Source organism: Vipera ursinii, assembly GCF_947247035.1.
Source record: "Vipera ursinii genome assembly, chromosome: 2".
Classification (NCBI taxonomy): Eukaryota; Metazoa; Chordata; class Lepidosauria; order Squamata; family Viperidae; genus Vipera; species Vipera ursinii.
The window spans coordinates 119,677,186-119,696,758 of NC_139513.1; the positions used below are offsets into that span (position 1 = coordinate 119,677,186).

At 40.2% G+C, this 19,573-nt stretch overlaps 2 protein-coding genes across 5 annotated transcripts in view; one reads left to right on the top strand and one right to left on the bottom strand.

Moving 5' to 3' along the window:
- Positions 1 to 1,758: 1,758 nt before the first annotated feature.
- Positions 1,759 to 3,802, top strand: H3-3B (H3.3 histone B). Its single transcript, XM_083355728.1, has 4 exons — positions 1,759 to 1,928; positions 2,410 to 2,551; positions 2,850 to 3,003; positions 3,103 to 3,802. The coding sequence occupies exons 2-4, from the start codon at positions 2,424 to 2,426 to the stop codon at positions 3,229 to 3,231; spliced, it is 411 nt and encodes a 136-aa protein (XP_083211854.1). The 5' UTR covers positions 1,759 to 1,928; positions 2,410 to 2,423; the 3' UTR covers positions 3,232 to 3,802.
- Positions 3,803 to 4,316: 514 nt separating this feature from the next.
- The window catches only part of LOC310633584 (uncharacterized protein), a 36,753-nt gene continuing 21,496 nt past the window's right edge, over positions 4,317 to 19,573 (bottom strand). For all 4 annotated transcript variants that reach the window (XM_083351362.1, XM_083351361.1, XM_083351364.1 and 1 more), the window contains exons 10-16: positions 17,580 to 17,776; positions 15,444 to 15,489; positions 15,277 to 15,342; positions 7,307 to 7,366; positions 7,052 to 7,134; positions 6,486 to 6,580; positions 4,317 to 4,575 (exon numbers count right to left, since the gene is read on the bottom strand). In XM_083351362.1, coding sequence (XP_083207488.1) covers positions 4,541 to 4,575; positions 6,486 to 6,580; positions 7,052 to 7,134; positions 7,307 to 7,366; positions 15,277 to 15,342; positions 15,444 to 15,489; positions 17,580 to 17,776 — 582 coding nt within the window. In that variant the 3' untranslated portion in view covers positions 4,317 to 4,540. The remainder of the gene's footprint in view (positions 4,576 to 6,485; positions 6,581 to 7,051; positions 7,135 to 7,306; positions 7,367 to 15,276; positions 15,343 to 15,443; positions 15,490 to 17,579; positions 17,777 to 19,573) is intronic.

A 19,573-nucleotide genomic window follows, 5' to 3' on the forward strand; every position in this document is an offset into this window, starting at 1 on the left:
CTGGATAGAATTGTTTTATCCGAATAAGAATTTTAATGTTACAAATTAAATTGGTATAGTGGAAAACCTCATCTCTTTCTCACAAACATTGCCCAGATGTTCCACTATTTAATTCACCTGTTGCTAAAGTCACATTTAATCGAAAAACACTGCAGAAATGGCAAGGGTTTAAAATTTTAATTAGATGGGATAAAGAACTATTCATTATATATCTTACATTACACTGATTGATCAGATTTATCACAACAAAATGAAAAATTAAAATGGTCCTATAAATAAAGAATAGATAATTCATAAGAGCATCTGGAAGGTTATAGGTTGCCTGTGCTGGTTCTATAATAATGTATGTTGCTTAAAACGAATTAATTGTATTTATCTACAATTAAAAATGTAATTATGGTTGATATTGTTTTATCCCATATCTAGTACTTTGTAAACTGACAGTATATTGTCAGTATACTTATATTCTGTATGTGAATGGAAATAAGATTGTTAATTATATCCATTTTTTTTCTAACTTCAAATCTGATTGTACAAGAGTACCTATTCTTTTTTTAAAAAAATCTGGCTGATTGTGCATTACAAATATGTTTTGTGGAGAGGCATTCTCACTTTAGTAATAATTCCAAAACAAATAAAATTGTGAATTCATTGACAGGATACCAGTAATTTCTTTTCTGCTTTGTTAACCTAATTTAAAAATAACATAATTATTAATTTGTACCCAGGTCCTTTTACGTGGTTAGAAATTAGCCATAGGATCCATAAATGCTACATAATTACATTTCTAAAAATATAGTTTTGAGTTCTAATAGTTACATGCATGTATTTATGTATGACAGGTCCAAAATCATCCAGAAAGCTTTCATGGTTAAGGTAGAACTAGAATCCATGGTCTCCCGGTTTCTAGCTGGTGCCTTACCCGCGGCTAGACCAAACTTGTCAAATTTAACTTGGTGTGCATTTTATATCTAAAATACACTATCAACGTTGTACTTTACATGCAACGGCCAACTGTCATTCTAGAATCTAGATTCTTTGTAATCAAATTGACATCAGTTTTTTTGTCATTTTACATTTTGTAAATATACAGCATGCCATTATACATGGTTATTTGATCATGAAAACTAGACAATAGTCTGTTAGTTTTGCTAATAGAATATATCATATAAACCAGTTCTATGTTTCATGTTATTTCTTTAAGAATGAATTAAGAAACTTTGGTATATGTTATTATGTTAAAAGTATTAGGTAAATGAAATGAAAAATTGTGGTTTGTGTACTGCTTATAACTGAACTTTATGAATGTTCCTTATTTATTGGTAACATAAACTTTGAAAAATGAAATTTGATATGGCAAATGAACGTCAAGTATAGTCAACTACGTCCTCCTACCTCTGCTACCATTTCACATTCCCTTCGTATTTGCCAGGCTGTGTTGTCTCTAATTTGCCCTCCCCATTGAGTCCAGGACACTCAGAACGGGCTGCTTTTCTTCTCCCATTGACTTTCCATTGTAGAGCTTTGCAACAAAAAGTAGGATCCAAACCATGTTTTCTACTGTCCAATCAGAATCACCAGCTTCACGGCAGTTGTAATTGGTTTGCTCCAGCCCACGATAGCCAATCGGCGCGCACCTTTAACAACCAATCGGGTTTCGAGCTTTTATCCAATCGCGTGTGGGATGCGGGGAAACAGCCTTTGTATCAGTTAACGTCATGGCGCCGGCGAAAGTAGATGCCAATAGCCCCGCGCGTTGCGTGTGTGTATTGTGACGTCGTGACGTTTAAGGTTCCCTCCCTCTATAAAGGCAGCATCCCAGCAGAGGGAGGAGACAGTTAAGGTTTCTTCGAAGGGGGGTGCAGCGCGTACCGTTCGTGTACTTACAGCGGAAGTGTTTTTTCGAAAAGGATTCGTTCCTGAAAGAGGTGAGTTTCGGCTGGGAGCGAGAGGGGACAATGAGACCGGGGAAAAGAAAGAGGGTTCCCGTGCTTTGGGGGAGCAAATTTTGCGACAAATGGGGGGAGGAAGATGTGGAAGGCCGCTTTGTTCTGGGTCCTCTGCTAAGGGAGGGCCGGAGGCTTAATGTCGGCGGGTAGTTATCGGTGCTGGGAACGAAGTCGGGCTTCCTCTCCGGCGTCGCGCGTGGGCAAACAGGAGAGAGAGCAGCTCCTGGCGTTGCGCCGCGCGGGCTGAACCGCCTTGGCCCTGTGCCCGCACGGAGGACGACTCCGACATCTGCCGCTGCCCTTCCCCTCCCGCCAAGGCGCTTCCGTCTCGGGGAAGATGAGCGCGAATAAGATGGGTGGACGTTGAAGTGCCGGAAAGCCTACTTAAGTCCGGATCGACGTTCGGGAATCTTGAGAAAGCTGCCGTGTCACCCATCGCGTTTATTATTTTCCCTTGCAGAAGAGTAAAGAAAAATGGCCCGTACCAAGCAGACTGCCCGTAAATCCACTGGTGGCAAAGCTCCACGTAAACAGCTGGCTACTAAAGCTGCTCGAAAAAGCGCCCCCTCTACTGGTGGAGTCAAGAAACCTCATCGCTACAGGTAATAAGACAAAACAATCCTGGAACGTGTATTTTAGGACAACAGCCAAAACTGATCTGTGGAAATAAAAGGATTGGAAGGGAGTGGTGCATGTTGTAACAAAGTTAGCTTCGGTTACTGTGATTTTTGCGTTAAGCCTTGCTTTAACTATAAATGTCAGGCTGTTGGTGCCCAGTCTGTAGTGTATTTTTGCGTATTTTTACTTTGTCGAAACTATTTTGAAAGACATCTACTTAGAAACTTCCTGGAATTGTTATATTCTATGAACAGATTGCCTTACTTTTTCTTTCATCTTCAGACCTGGTACTGTGGCACTGCGTGAGATTCGCCGTTACCAAAAGTCAACAGAACTTTTGATTCGCAAACTTCCATTTCAGAGGCTCGTAAGGGAGATTGCCCAAGATTTCAAGACAGACTTAAGGTTCCAGAGTGCAGCCATTGGTGCACTGCAGGTATGAACCTATTTGAGTACTGCTATTGTATGTGGGGAAAGGAATAATGTGTCCCTATAGGCTAATGTCTAACCAATATCTTTTTTATCTTTCATGTAGGAGGCTAGTGAAGCCTATCTGGTGGGTCTGTTTGAAGACACAAATCTCTGTGCCATCCATGCCAAGAGAGTTACCATTATGCCCAAAGACATCCAGTTGGCTCGTAGGATACGGGGAGAGAGGGCTTAAAAAGGAAGCAGTTTTTATGGTGTTTTGTAGTAAATTCTGTAAAATACTTTGGTTTCAATTTGTGACTTTTTTTGTATGAAATTGTTTATAATATGTTACATTTGTACTTAAAGTCATTCCATCTTTCACTCAGGATGAATGCTAACAGTGACTGTTCACATAAAACTCAGTGATGTGAGCCCTGTTGCTCAATAGTGACAAGTTGCTAATATGCAGAAGGGATGGGTGATCTTTCTTGCTTTTCATGCATGTTTCTGTATGTTAATGACTTGTTGGGTAGCTAAAATTGTAAGGTACTAGAATTGATATAAATGTGTACAGGGTCCTTTTGCAATAAAACTGGTTATAACTTGATTCAAGTGTTTAACAATTGGGGCTGTTAAGTCTGACCATACATCACTGTGACAGAATGTGGACTTTCTGAGGGATAAAATACAAATCTTAACCACAGTGTAACTTACAGTTTCCTAAAAACGTAAACCTGGCAGCTATAGAATACACTATGTGCATTTATAATAGCTATTTTATATATTGTAGTGTCAACATTTTTAAATTAAATGTTTTACATTCACATGAGTCCTGTCATTGTTGTGGAAAAATAGCATTTCTACTTGGGTTTATGCTTAAATCAAGTTGAGCATGTTTATGCTTTGTATTTATCCCCAATTGCAGTAAGTTTCCAGCAATTATGTAACAAGTCATGAATAATCTTTCTGATATGTTTTCAGAATAATATAGGAACTAGGAAATGCTACTCAAGCTCTTAGCTCACAAAATTATTTCAGCCTTGTTTCTAGACTAATTAGGTGATTCATGGAAATGAAACCAGGTAGGAGGAGTCCAGCTTTCTGTGCTGCCTCTTAAAAAAATAAGCTGTTCCAGGTATTTCAACCCATATGAAAATATAAATTTACAGATTGTTTTAAGAATTTGCCCTACTTGTTGGGTAACCCATAATGGGTATTTTAAATTTAATGAAAATTGCAAAGTTGTCTGCTGAGAAACTGCCGAGTTATTTGACTTGTTCCATCAAACTGGTCTTGTTTTCGGCGTAGATATGCTACCTTATGCAAATGACATATTGCTTCAGCTTGATTTTATTCCACTTTGAAAATTGACACGTAAACATTTGAAAAAAGCATTTCCATTTATGTAGAACAATTACATCTGGACAGAATTTTAATCTGTACCAAGTGACTCCATAATCCAAGAGTTGACCCATCAAGATACCACTGATTGATATTAGACTTTAGCAGGCCATTGAGGCTCCAAAAGTAGATAGAAGCCCAGCGGCAGAGCATCACATCTGTCAGACAAACCACTCTGTATGTTTAAATCCAGCAGCTAAAGAAACAAACACAGTTTGTAATGTCCTGAATATTTTTTTGATACATCACAGATAGCTTATTGCTATATTCATAAATACTTTCATGCTAGATGTGTAGTTGATAGCATTGTGTGTGGTGGCACAGTGGTTAGAATGCAGTACTGCAGCTACTTCTGGCTGCCAGCATTTTGATTCTCACTGGCTCAAGGTTGACTCAGCCTTACATCCTTCATAGGTCAGTAAAATGAGGACCCAGATTGTTGGGGACAATAGGCTGACTAAACCACTGTGAAGCGGCATATAAGTCATGCTAAGTGCTATTGCTGAAGAACCTTATCTAAAATATATTTTGGATTTTAGTTCTAGGGATGTTTAGTCCAAAAATGAATGAAACAAATGGGATACAAGTTTGGAAATCCTCAGACATCAAATATTACAAGACTATATTATGTTACTATGCTGCCTTGGTCTACTTTTTTATTTCTTAAGCCATTACCCCTTTATTGATATCAAAGTAACACCAGCTGCCTGCAATTATTGCAGGTTCGCATCCCACCAGGCTCAAGGTTGACTCAGCCTTCCATCCTTCTGAGGTAGGTAAAACGAGGACCCAGATTTTTTGGGGCAATAAGCTGACTTTGTAATAATGCCGCTTGGGGGTGGGGGGCGAAAACCCTAATAAGCAGGCATATACATAGAATGAAGGCTATTGCTAAGCACATTTGATTTGTGCTTAGATTGTAAGCCGCCATGAGTCTTCGGAGAAGGGCGGGATATAAGTACGCTCACACAGAGAAGGCCTCCTCAGGGTACCGTCAGCTAGGCAATGTCGGTTGGCGACCCCCAGGGGGAAGGCCTTCTCTGTGGGAGTGCCAGCCCTATGGAATCAGCTCCCCCCTGAGCTTCGGATGGCCCAAAACCTCCAATTTATTTATTTATTTATTTATTAGTTTTTATAAACCGCCCTTCTCCCGAGGGACTCGGGGCGGTGTACAGAGGAAGGAAGGTATACAGATCGAACAATAAAGATAATAAGAAACACTAATGAACACAAACTGGGACCCCAATTAACGCTATCATGCCAGGCCAGCCTGCTGAAACAGGAAAGTTTTTAAGTCGCGACGGAAGGTACGGAGGTCAGGGGCCATCCGGATTTCTGTTGGTAAGGTGTTCCAGAGGGCTGGCGCACCCACTGAGAATGCCCTCCCCCTGGGGGCCACCAGCCGACATTCCTTGAGCGGTGGCACCCTGAGGAGGCCCTCTCTGTGGGAGCGCACAGGACGGTGGGGTGCTGACATCGGCAGAAGGTGCTCCCGAAGGTAGTCCGGACCCATGCCATGTAGGGCTTTGTAAGTCATCGTTAGCACCTTGAACTTCACACGGAAGGCAGCCGGAAGCCAGTGCAGCGCACGGAGGAGAGGCCTCAAAACACTCCTGTTCCACCAGGCTGACCTGGACTGACAGGCATTTTAATTAATTTATATTTAGAATTTTTAATTTATTTTTTAAATTCTCTAATTTTAATTTATTGCACAGAAGTTCTCAATTTTATTTTTATCTTGATTTCTGTACTTATTATATGTTTTGTTGTTAGCCACCCTGAGTCCTTCGGGAGATAGGGCGGGATATAAATCCCATCAATAAATAAATAAATAAATATAAATGGGATTAAAATAAAAAATAAAAATAAAGTGATATCAAAGAACTATGAGCTTTATACTGTATATACTTGGGACATAACTGGGTCGCCTTAGCAGAATTTCATTAATACAACAGGACTCTGCCCATCCCAACCCATGTATTCTGGAGATAAGTGGAAGGAAAATGCTAAGAGGTAAAGCTATACTTCAGTATAGAGTAATACAGAAACCTTAATAGAATACAATAGTCTTTACTACAACACGTATTCCAAAATAATATTCCTTACCAATCCGTTTGATGATTTCCTCACTTTCCTCTTCAGAATTTGATTCAAAAACTAGGCAATCAAAAGTGCAATCTTCTCGAGAGTCAGGTGAAGCTCTATAAAGTAAAGATGGTAACTTTAGATATGCAATACTTTAAAGATAGCATATGACTAATCACCCATATATATATAGCATTCCTCTAATGGTCTAAGTGACAAACCAGGCTATCAATAAAATGAATTACTTGGTTCTTTCATGTAGGTAACCCAATTCATCTTGGATATAAGCTAGTTTATCAACAATCCAATGTATTGAAGATAACATTCTATGTGGAAGGGAATATTTAATCACACAAACTTTGGTAGAACATGCTAATCAGCATGATTCACAAAGTCTAATAAGGAATTCCTTAAGATTCCTATATTGTTAGTAAAGGACACACTGAAGCATTTGAATTTAATTGACGGATACTCCCTACACTAAAAATTACTACCACCACCACTACTACTATATAATTAATGGGACTGGTAAATATGGTCCTGAAATGTCACCATGTGTATAGAAGGTTTTTCAAAATAAAACTTACAAGCTACAAAAAGCAAATAAATTATTGCTATCCAGACGGCGTCCCACGCAGGAAATGTCTCTATAAGAATAACGGAAAAGAACCTGAAAATGGCAACAATTCTCAGTTAAGACAAAATAAAGATTAGATCTACAATTAAAAATAACAAACATTTCCAGTGTCTATTTTAAGTGTATTGCCCTGATTATAAAAAGTAAATGCAATAAATTATTGAGAGGGCATGATCAAGCACAATCAGCAAACAAACATTCTAACCTTTGAAGTTGTTTTGTGTTGAACAATTACTTCAGTTTCTTTGACATCAAATAAGATTTCCTGAGGAAATAATATTACAACTGTTAATAATGGTATTAAATGACAAAGTGTCCCTAACAGAAACTTAAAATTGGACCTGCTATGTTTACAATTTTCTTTTCCTGTTTTTTCCTTCCACCCAGACAACATCATAGCAACATAGCTTCACTTTACAGATCAGTGAATTTACCACTTAGAGAGCCAATGCAATCATTTCTGCAGGTATCTGAAAAAACCAATGAAAACCAATCCTTTCAACGTTTCATTAATGTAGCAGTACGACTTTAAACAGTTCTATCTACCGGTATATGTAATGTATAGCAGTTTCAGTTATTACATATTAAACCGTGGCAACCTTAGTCAAAGATAGTGATGAAGTTCAACCTATTGGCTTCACTTTACCTTTCGACCGGATATAGAGCAAAATGTTCTCATTAGGCCTTTAAAAACCATCCTGATGCACCCGAGAGAGCTATTATTTATTAATATTTCAGCTAAACAACAGCAACACGTAGACTGGAAAAATGTCTTTTTATGCCTGCTCAGTGGTATTAATAGGCACCTGATCACATTTCTGCCATATCTCTAAGATGGCAGAGCAAGAATTGAATGTTTGTGTTGCATTTGTTATTTAGATCATTAAAAAAACACACAGGCAAGTGAGCAACTTGCATTGCCATAGCTATAATATTTGGGTGAGACAAGTTGAACAAGCCAGTCCAGATTAACACTGGCTGCCAAAGCCAGCCATAACTTAAATTACAAGTAAACCAGGAACAGGCAATTTAGCATCTTTAGATGTTTGGGGTACATTTCCACCATGATAAACACTGGCTGGGATAATATAAACATATTCTACTTATTAAAGTTCCGCAGTTCTTTCTGATAGCAGAAAAATCTTCAAGATTACATATATTTGATGGATTTGGCCATGTAGCACTGCCAGACTAATCTAATTTATGTTTCTTAGAACATTTCAAAACCAGGGAAAAAAGGAATACTGAATGAAAACAGGGATACAGTTAGTCCTCAACTTGCGATGGGTCTCTTAGCAATATTTCAAATCATGACAGACACCTCCCCCCCGAAAATACTTACAATCCAGTTCCAAAGTTCTAATGGCAGTCTTCTCCAACCCCGTCAAATAACTGCATTTTGAGAGCTTGGTAACCAGCCTGCATTTATGTCTGCAGCATCCCATGGTCACATAACCACAATTTACAACATGTTTGGCCAAAATTGGTGTTTATTTCTAATTTCGGGCAAAAAAATATCCCATAGTGAACAATGGGCTCATTTAACAACCACAGCATTTGCTTTATGACTGCAACATCCACTTTAGGACTGAGGAATTCACTTTATGACCACTGTGTTCACTTAACAACTGCTGGGTTCTCTTAGTGACCACCACAAAAAAGGCTGTAAAATTGGGCTTGGTCACATGATGATTCATTTTAAGACCATCACAACTTACAGCCGTAATGGGTAGGCGCCATCACAGTTGTGATTTGAGAGCTTGTTGTTAGCTGCAAAATCGTGTCCGACCTATCGCGACCCCATGGACAACGTTCCTCCAGGCCTTCCTGTCCTCTACCATCTTCTGAAGTCCATTTAGGCTCACGCCTACTGCTTCAGTGACTCCATCCAGCCACCTCATTCTCTGTCGTCCCATTCTTCTCTTGCCCTCAATCTTTCCCAGCATTAGGCGCTTCTCCAGTGAGTCCTTCCTTCTCATTAGGTGGCCAAAGTATTTGAGTTTCAACTTCAGGATCTGGCATTTAAAGAGCAGTCAGGGTTGATCTCCTCTAGAACTGACTGGTTTGATTACCTTGCAGTCTAAGGGACTCGTAGGAGACTTCTCCAGCATCATAGTTCAAAGGCCTAAATTCTTTGGCTCTCAGCCTTTCTTATGGTCCAGCTTTCACAGCCATACAACTGGTAAGACCATAACCTTGACTATACACACTTTTGTTGACAGGGTGATGTCTCTGCTTTTTAGTGTGCTGTCTAGATTTGCCATGGCTTTCCTCCCCAGGAGCAAGTGTCTTTTAATTTCTTGGCTACAGTCCCCATCTGCAGTGATCTTGGAGTCCAGGAAAATAAAATCTGTCACTACCTCCATTTCTTCCCCATCTATTTGCCAGGAATTGAGAGGGATGGATGCCATGATCTTGGGTTTCTTAATGTAAAGTTTCAACCCAACTTTTACACTCTCCTTCTTCACCCGCAACAAGAGGCTCTTTAGTTCCTCTTCACTTTCTGCCATTAGAGTGGTATCATCTGCATATCTTAGATTGTTGGTATTTCTCCCAGCAATCTTAATTCCAACTTTTGATTCATCTAGCCCTGCCTTTCTCATGATGTGCTCTGCATATACAGTATGTTTATTTAGCGTATGGCTGGTCACACACAGTATGATAAACAGGCAGGGTGAGAGTATACAGCCTTGCTGTACTCTTCCCAATTTTGAACCAGTCAGTGGTTCCGTGTCCAGTTCTCACTGTTGCTTCTTGGCCTGCATATAGGTTTCTCAAGAGACAAATAAGATGGTCTGGTACTCCCATCTCTTTAAGAACCTGCCACAGTTGGTTGTGATCCACACAATCAAAGGCTTTAGCATAGTCAATGAAGCAGAAGTAGATGTTTTTCTGGAACTCTCTAGCTTTCTCCATGATCCAGCTTATGTTGGCAATTTGATCTCTAGTTCCTCTGCCTCTTCGAAATCCTGCCTGTACTTCTGGTAGTTTTCGATCCACATACTGCTGGAGTCTAGCTTGTAGGATTTTAAGCATAACTTTACTAGCATGTGAAATGAGTGCAATGGTGCGATAGTTTGAACATTCTTTGGCACTGCCTTTCTTTGGAATTGGAATGTAAACTGATCTTTTCCAATCCCGTGGCCACTTTTGAGCTTTCCAAATTTGCTGGCAAATTGAGTGTAGCACTTTTACTGCATCATCTTTTAAGATTTTGAATAGCTCAGCTAGAATACTGTCACCTCCACTGGCTTTATTGTTGCTCAGTTTTTCTAAGGCCCACTTCACATTCTAGGATGTCTGGCTCGAGGTCAGTGACCTCCTCATTGTGGTTATCAGGGTCATTAAGCTCGTTCTTGTATAGTTCTTCTGTGTAATTTTGCCACCTCTTTTTAATCTCTTCTGCCTGTTAGGTCCCTGCCATTGTGGTCCTTTATCATGCCCATTTTTGCATGAAACGTTCCCTTCATCTCTCCGATTTTCTTGGAAGAGATCTCTGGTCCTCCCTATTCTATTGTTTTCTTCTATTTGTTTGCACTGTTCATTTAAGAAGGCATTCTTATCTCTTCTAGCTATTCTCTGGAATTCTGCATTCAATTGGGTGTATTTTTCTTTTTCTCGCTTGCCTTTCGCTTCCCTCCTTTCCTCAGCTATTTGCAAAGCTTCCTCAGACAGACATTTTGCTTTCTTGCATTTCTTCTTCTTTGGGGTGGTTTTAGTTGCTACCTCTTGTACAATGTTGCGAACCTCCGTCCATAATTCTTCAGGCACTCTGTCTATCAGATATAATTCCTTAAATCTATTTGTCGCCTCTACTGTATATTCATCAGGGATATGATTTAGTTCATACATTAGGGGGCTAGTGCTTTTCCCTACTTTCTTCAGTTTAAGCCTAAATTTTGCAACGAGAAGCTCATGGTCTGAGCCACACTCAGCTCCTGGTCTTGTTTTTACTGACTGTATAGAGCTTCTCCATCTTTGGCTGCACAGCACATAGTCAATCTGATTTCTGTGTTGACCGTCCATGTGTAGAGCCATCTCTTGGGTTGTTGGAAAAGAGTGTTTGCTATGAGCATCGTATTCTCTTGACAAAATTCTGTCAGCCTGTGTCCTGCTTCATTTTGTACTCCAAGGCCAAATTTGCCTGTTATTCCGTTCTGTTATTCTGTTATCTTTTGGCTTCCTACTTTAACATTCCAATCCCCCATGATGATAAGGATATCATTTTTTGGTGTTAGTTCTATAAGGTGCTGTAGGGCTTCATGGAAAAGGTCAATTTCATCCTCTTCAGCACCGGTGGTTGGGGCATAGACTTGGACTATTGTGATATTGAATGGTTTGCCTTGGATTTGAACTGAGATCATTCTGTCATTTTGGGGATTGTATCCCAGTATTGCTTTTCCTACTCTTTTACTGACTATGAAGGCTACTCCATTTCTTCTGAGGGATTCTTGCCCGCAGTAGTATACCTGATGGTCATCTGAATTAAATTCACCCATTCCTTTCCATTTTAGTTTGCTGATTCCTAAGATGTCGATGTTCAGTCTTGTCATCTCTTGTTTGACCAGCTTGCCTTGATTCATGGATCTTACATTCCAGGTTCCTATGTTGAAAAAAATCTTTGCAGCATCGGACTTTCCTTTCAGCACCAAATACATCCACAGCTGAACGTCCTTTCGGCTTTGGCCCAGTCGCTTCATTCTTTCTGGCGCTACTAGTACTAGCCCTCTGCTCTTCCCCAGTAGCATATTGGACGCCTTCCGACCTGAGGGGCTCATCTTCCAGCGTCATATCGTTTTGCCTTTTGGTACTGTCCATAGGGTTTTCATGGCAAAGATACTGAAGTAGTAGTAGTAGCCATTTCCTTCTCCAGTGGATCACGTTTTGTCAGAACTCTCTGCTATGACCTGTCCATCTTGGGTGGCCCTGCACGGCATAGCTCATAGCTTCACTGAATTACGCAAGCCCCTTCGCCACGACAAGGCAGTAATCCATGAAGGAGGATTTGAGAGCTAGCTCTATGAAAATCATTCCATGCATGTACTGCCCTAGACCAGCCAGAGGTGAGCAGTCTGTGCCCTGTCTCAAGCCCAGATGTTTTTTTCCAGGCATGAACCTGATAACATGCACATTCTGGAAGATGTGTTCAGGGATGAAAGCAGCAGGAAAGGAAAGATAAGGTGCTGGGAAGATTATGGAAAAGAGGGGCAGCTGGATGACAGTGTCTAATGGTAAAGAAAAAAGAGAGAGGGGCAAAGTGCACAGTGAAGAAAGTCAGGTGAAGATGGGGAGAGGGGCAGGTTGGGTATGCTGTACTGGATTCAAATATGGCAGCAGCTGCATGGTTATAAAGGGAGGAAAGAAATTGGAAATATCAGCAGATGGGAGATTGCACAGTTTGTAAGAGAAGAGAGGAGAGGGACATCAGGTTTCTCCTATTCATCTCATAGGACCTTTTTATTTTCTCGGACTTCTGGGAGAAGTATGGCAAACTGAAGACAGCTCTGCAAAAGTAGAACAGATGATCATGGCAAAGATCAAACAAATTGTGACTAGACTGGTTCCTGAGAACCTCCTCTTCCTCCTCCTCCAGATAAAGAGCAGATGAGCAATCGCCACATGTGTTCCTGATGGCTGTAACCTGTGTGAGAGATCACAGGGCAGCAATTTTCTGCAGGTTTGAGCATTGGGAGATGAGGGGATTAGCCATCTTGCTTGCAACCATGTCAGAGGCTTTTAAAGTATACAGTCAGGCTCATGGGGTAAACCAAGTAAGACTCGCAACCTGATGAGCTAATTCTATTTTATTGTGCAGGTGGTCCTCGACTTATAATGTTTCATTCAGCGACTGTATGACATTACATCATTGCTGAATGAAAAGACTTCATGACACCTGTCCAAAGTTATGGCACCCCCAAGGTCACATGAACTAAATTTGGGAATTTGGCAATCTGCCTGCCCTTACCAAGTGACAGCAGGGACGCCCACTGGGTCCCACACCCTACTCTTCACCTCCACCACCCCATCACAGCTCATTTACCTTTTCCATAGATCCCCTATGGAGATCATATTTGAGAAGAGATCCAACTGCTCTGCCCTTCAGCCTCTCTATAAAGTAGGGAGGCCACATGGCACTGTCCTGGGATCAGGCACCATTTCAGAGCAGGCATAGTTCATTGTGACCACTCCCAAAATGGCGCCTGCTTCTGGGATGGTGCCACACAGCATCTGTGTTGGAGGTTCACACTGTGGATTGATTGCTTCCAGAAGATACACAGAAAAGGTGACTGAGCTATGACAGGAGTGTGGGGAGGCAAGTGTGGAACCCAGCAGAATGCCAAAGCCTGTGGCAACCCAGTGGGGCAGGAAGCAGAGCATGGAGTTCCTCAGGGGATGGAAAAGGCCTTGGGAGGCCCAGGGCAAGCCATGCCTGAGCTGGGGAGGTGCTGCAGTGTAGGCTTGGGCCTGTGATAGGTCACCCAGGGCCTTCCCCATCCCTGAAGCCCCCCAAACTACTTAATGACCACAACTGACATAGCAGGAATTGGGGTCATTAAGCAAGGCAATCACATGGGCAACTCACTTAATTACCATCATAACTTGCTAATAGGCAAGGTCTATTACAGTCGTAAGTCGAGTACTACTTCTAAAGCTACATTAACAGACTCTTGCAAGTACAATCTTCCCCACCATCTCCTTTACAGCCAAAGACAGTAGGAAGGGTCTCTTCTGAAGCTCTTACCCCACCCACTATCCAGTTGCAGGCTGTCTCTTATTTGACTGTTCCCTTAGCAGCATCCCTTGGCACAATCTCCAAAGGTCTTTTCCACCATGCCTTCACATCGCCCTCCCTTCAGACTCCTCACCTTTTCATAACTTCACAGAGGAAACTGATTGTGAGCTGTGAGTTGGGTCACTCCCCTCTTCTGCTGGTAATTCCCAACAGTTCACATGATCTCCTGAAACTCATCTGTGCTTGTAGAGGTGATTGCTACCCCTCCACAAGGAATCTATTGGACTCCCCGTCTCACATCTGGTATGCCTGATGAGGAAGGAGCTGTATCATTTCCCACGTTCCCTACTTGGGTCACTCACTCACTCATTCATATATTTCACACTACTTAACTGACCATCTTCATTCCTCCCTTTTGCTATCCCTGAGGCACCCACCACCTCATAGAAAAATCTACTGTTCCTCTTGGTTAGTGGCAAATTCCTGCAAGGACAGTAGTTGTGAAAGATAGTACTTGTTAGAGAATTGGTAATGAAAGCAGTGTACCAATTGAGGCACCTCCATGTCCACTGTTGCCTCCCATGATTTCCTAATGTGAAATTACCTACAATATAAAGGCCTGGCAATAGAGGATGAAGTATGGGGGTCACCTTAATCCATTATAACTTTCATTCTTTTTTAAAAAATGATATGTGGAAGAAAATCGGCCTTTGTGAACTGTCTATCTGCAGAATAGAAATAATTGATTACTGTAACAAATCCGTTCCAGAAGATGAAGAGAGCTGAAGTCAATTGGAAAAGTATGGATGATCAAGAAGAAATTCACTTACATGAAGATGAGTTGCTAAAAGTATTGGGCTGAACTCACCATCATGCAACAGAATAGAATCCATAACTGAGCTTCAGTAGGACCAACTTCCCCCTATTGGCTTAAATATTTTCATGCCTTCATGAACTATTTCTCAATGAAAAAAATGGTGTTCATTCAGTAAATGTGTTGCAAAATGGGCATTTGTCTATATCTGCCTGAAACAGTGGATTTCTATTAGTTCTAATCTACAAAATTCTGATACCTGATTTACTTCTCATCCATGACTTAAATGGCACTTCTCAAAGCATTTCCTATTAAAAACAAAAGTTCAGCCACGTTCTGTCTTTAACTCAGAGACCTAAGGATTACAGAATTTGTTACACAGAAAAAATGTTTTTATCTAAAATATAAGCCTTATCACCTGTGCTGTTTTCTCATTTCAAATAACCCTATCATCTAAATTCCTATTGACTTTATTAATTAAATTATCAAGACTGCCATCACAATGGGCTGTAGTGATCAACATTCAGTTGGCTTCTTTATTTAAAAAGCATAATTTAAAATAATGATTTAAGAGGAAAAGAAAGTAGTTTGATAAACATTCATCTCTTATTCCCAGCGTGAATCTTACCTGCTGTGGGAAATGTTTATCTAACACCATGGGTATGCCTACGTCTAATATCTCTTTGCCTCCATACTGGAAAAGAAATCAAGAGGTGAGGGAAAAAAAGTGAGAAAAATGCAGAGGACTACTGAAAACTGAACAAACCCCTTTTCTCTTTAGAAACATAGTCTCACCTTCCCTACATTGGCCTGGCCTACATACCGCAGATTGTACAGGAGTCTATGGAGAAATGAGATTAAACAATTACGGTAGTTCAAGAAATCCGTGTACAGTTTCTTTATTTTCACAATCAAGATGTGAAAAAGTTCCAAAAGCAAAGTGAAATTCTTTGCCTTCACAGAAGCTAGGACTGAGGAGCTATGCTTGTTTCCCCAGCCTCTCGTTTCAGTAGTCCTTACCAACAGCAGAAGAAGAGTAGTTCTACTAGTAAGTAGACAGTAGTTCTATCATTTCTCATTAATCATGCAGTCAAATGGTCTTAGCATCATCAAGACAGAAACCCAAAGCCCTGTTTTCTCTAAGAAGGACATATATATATATATGTTAATAGGACTCCTCTTATATTGAACAGTTAAGGTAAAACATATAAATACAGATGATAATTAATTAATTAATTAATTAATTAATTTTATTTGTATACCGCCCTTCTCCCGAAGGACTCAGGGCGGTGAACAGGGCAATACATGTTAAAAACAGAATACAAAAATTAAAAAAAGATTAAACAAGTGCCCAGAACTCTTAAATAGATTAAAACGCATTTAAAAGTAATAAAAACCCAACCCCCTCCCATCAGGCCAGGCCAGCTTGTTCAAAAAGATACGTCTTTAATAACTATTAAATAATAAAAACAGCAAAAACAATATAGTGGATAACTACTAAAAACTGTTAAAAAAATGAATGGCGTCTGATATTATGGGAGCACTTTTGCCCAGCCTGAATCATATACACTCAAATAATGAGAGAAAGAGAGTATTCAATAATCCAAAATATTGCTGAGATATGAACTCAAATCTCTGAAGTCCAGGAAATGATCTGTTGAGATTCTCCAGTCTTTTGCTTCAGAGCATCCACCTACATGGACAGCTCTGCTCTCCTACCTAGCTTTCATGGACTATTTCAGGAAGGGAGGTGCATTCCACTAAATTAAGTTTGTATATTTCCAGGTAAAAAATATTTATTTAGTATTCAACTTGCAATTCCCAGGATTCACAACTGCGTCCCCAACACTTCCAGAGAGCTGGGCTATAATCATCACCAGCAAATTTATACTAGGCAGCTGAGTAAAACCTAGATGGCACGCCACACGTGTGACTGAGAAATGCAAACCTGCATTATTAGTTTTCTCTATAATAATAGATGAAAATGGTGAATGGAAGAAGTTGATCTATCCCAGTTTGGGATACGTTATATAGAGAATAAGCTATATAAACACGCCTGTGCCATTCATATTCCACAATGCAAAACATTTCCCTTCCACTGAATCTTGTACTTCCAGAAGGAGAGCAGGAGGAAGATCTCCTTTACACCATAAGGGCGCTAAAGCAGCAGCTTGTATATGAGAACAGGCTGAAAAAAATTGTTTTAAGCAATAGAACAGAATTTCCTAGGCTGGTTTGACCATTAGCTGGCTATTCTCCAACATTTACTAGTGCTTCCAGGACTTCCCTGTCACAGTTGATACAGCTTTAGAAGAGAACAATTCGCATATGTCTTCTCTCAATCTAATTCTCTTTTTGCACTCAAAAGAAATTGTGTACGTGGTCTTACAAACGCCACAAGGCATTACTTTGCTCTGCCTACGGCAAGTGATAGCACAAAGAAATCTGAACCTGAATATAAGTGGTCCACCTCAATTAAAGACTGTTTTCCACCTTTACTCCAAATCTACTACCTTTATTGTAACAGGTAGCCAAACCATGAGTCATACCACCCATAGGGAAAACCCACTCGTAAAACTAAAGATTCCCCACAGCACTCTTCTAATGCATCTACAATCCGCTGATGATTCAGTTCAGGGAACCTATAACTCTATGTTTTCTATAGCCACCAGGTTGTGAGATCTGCTGGACTTCTGTTTCGGGAGGGATATTCAAAAGTATGTGTGTCCCCCACCCTTTGTCTGACATTTGAAAGAGGCTGGCTCCCTTCCAGGATTGCCTCTCAGACTAGAGACTGCAAACTGCAACAGCTGAAGGATCGGTGGGTTAGATTTGGGGGAACGACCTATGCACCCAACCAGCGGTGATAAGGTAGGACTTGTGAAAATCTGCCACACTTTTGTTTTCATAATAGTCCTGAGCAGCCACTACCTGCCTCCTTGCAATCTTCGCTCCTCATTCTCTTCTTTAGGTTTGTGCTCATGCTGGAGTTGGAAGCTGGGAATTTTTTCTCTGAGAACTTTTAGATAGGGCAACAGTGGCTTGTACATTCCTCCATCGTGCCATTTCCACCGGATTAGGTGAAAGCTTAGTGGCTTGCCTTTCAGCTTCTGCAGTACTGAACCAGCCTGCAATGAACAGATAAATGGATGATCAGCAAGAGCCTCCTAACATCACCCATTAGTTATTCCCCGTCCTTGTAATAAATCTGGATCCAGGGAAAGCTGATCTAAATGGTCACTCTGGTTACTACTAGTATATGTCAGTGAAGCTTAACTTATTGTGTATTTTTCCTAGTGATTAGAAATCGTAGCACAGTATCTCAGTTATTATCTCAGAGCATATAAGAGTTAACATGTCCTTCACTAGCATATTCTTATTATGGTGAATCCCACAGTCAACAGATGTTTAGATTGGATTTGGCATTTTTATTCACCTATTGAGTCCTTCTCAAGGACCTGGTATAGGCAGATACTGTTATTTAATTATATGAAAGGTACTGTCACAGCATCTGTACTGTTCCAAATAAAACTGCCTTTTGCAATTTACCAATGAGTATTATTATATATGCAACATGAAATCACAGCTGCCAGTTTGTTAGTTGGTGTCAGCGTCCATACACATTACATTCTTCCCAATAAGCTAGGATGTTGTACAGTAACGTATTAGTATAGAATGTATGGTGATCCAAACCATGTGACGTTTCATAACTAACGGGTGAAAATTTTGTCAACACACACAGTTTCTATGTGGCATGCAAGATCTTTTAGTGTGGCACCTGTGTGCCAGTAAGAACTGGGATTACTATGGCCAGTTTATGCCATAATCTTTCCATTTAGATTTTTCAGATTTTGATACTTTGTGTTCTTTTCCAATGGTGCATTTTAACATGCACCAAAGATTATTATTTTATGCCACCTTTTTCATGTATAAATCAAGATGGAAAACATATTAATAGTTCTGCCTCCCACCCCATAACAATAACTCTGTGAGGTGGGTTAGGCTGAGAGAGATTGACTGATTCAAAGTCACCCACTTGGCTTTCACAACTAAGAGAGGCCTAGCACCTTCAACACTACGTCAAAACTGGCTCTGTAATATAATATGTGGATCACTTAACAGATTCTTCATTAAAATGTTGTAGTGTGGAGTGTTTCAGTTCCTATTACCTTCCAGGAAGCTCATTCACATTTTTTATCCTTTCCCTTTCTCCATCACCTTTCTTTCTCAGGATCTGTCAGCATTCTAGATTCATCCACTGTATATCCTTGTTGGCCTGTTTTAGAGTGTCCTTCCCTGATAATAGTTTTTGTTTCTAAAGACTTTTGTTTTTAATACTTCTACAAATAGTGAAGTCCCACCAAATGTATCATTGTCTCTTTTAAAATGGGAAGATGCTGTTTTGCCTACATATAGTTATTATACTCAAACAATTGAAACTGGCTCTTAGTAAAAAAAAATTGCAACAAGGCGTGACCATACCTCCTAAGAGAAGCTTATATATATATATATTTTAACTTTACAAAATTGTACAAAACCATTTGAGAGTGATAGGTACTTCAGACAAGATCGGATGATTTTTTTTTATCTTCTCTTCCTTTAAAAAGTTCTAGAGATGACATGTTCTTTATCCACACTTCATTTTAATTGTTATTTGTTATGTTTTGTAATGCTAAGGACCATTATTCCAAAGTGTTCTTTGGCTGTGACAGGTGCCCTCTCTCTTTTTTCCCCTTATTTTTTTACATACTGTATAAAACAGACTTGGTCCTTATGCCTCAGCAGACTGTTCCTGAGATAAGAGTAGAAATGAATCATCTGTTCTGAGGAAGATAAGGTAGACTAAATAGTCATCTGTGCATTGACACTAAGCATCACTGTTCCAAGTAAGCCACCCATTCTTCTTCATGATCTCCATGCAACAG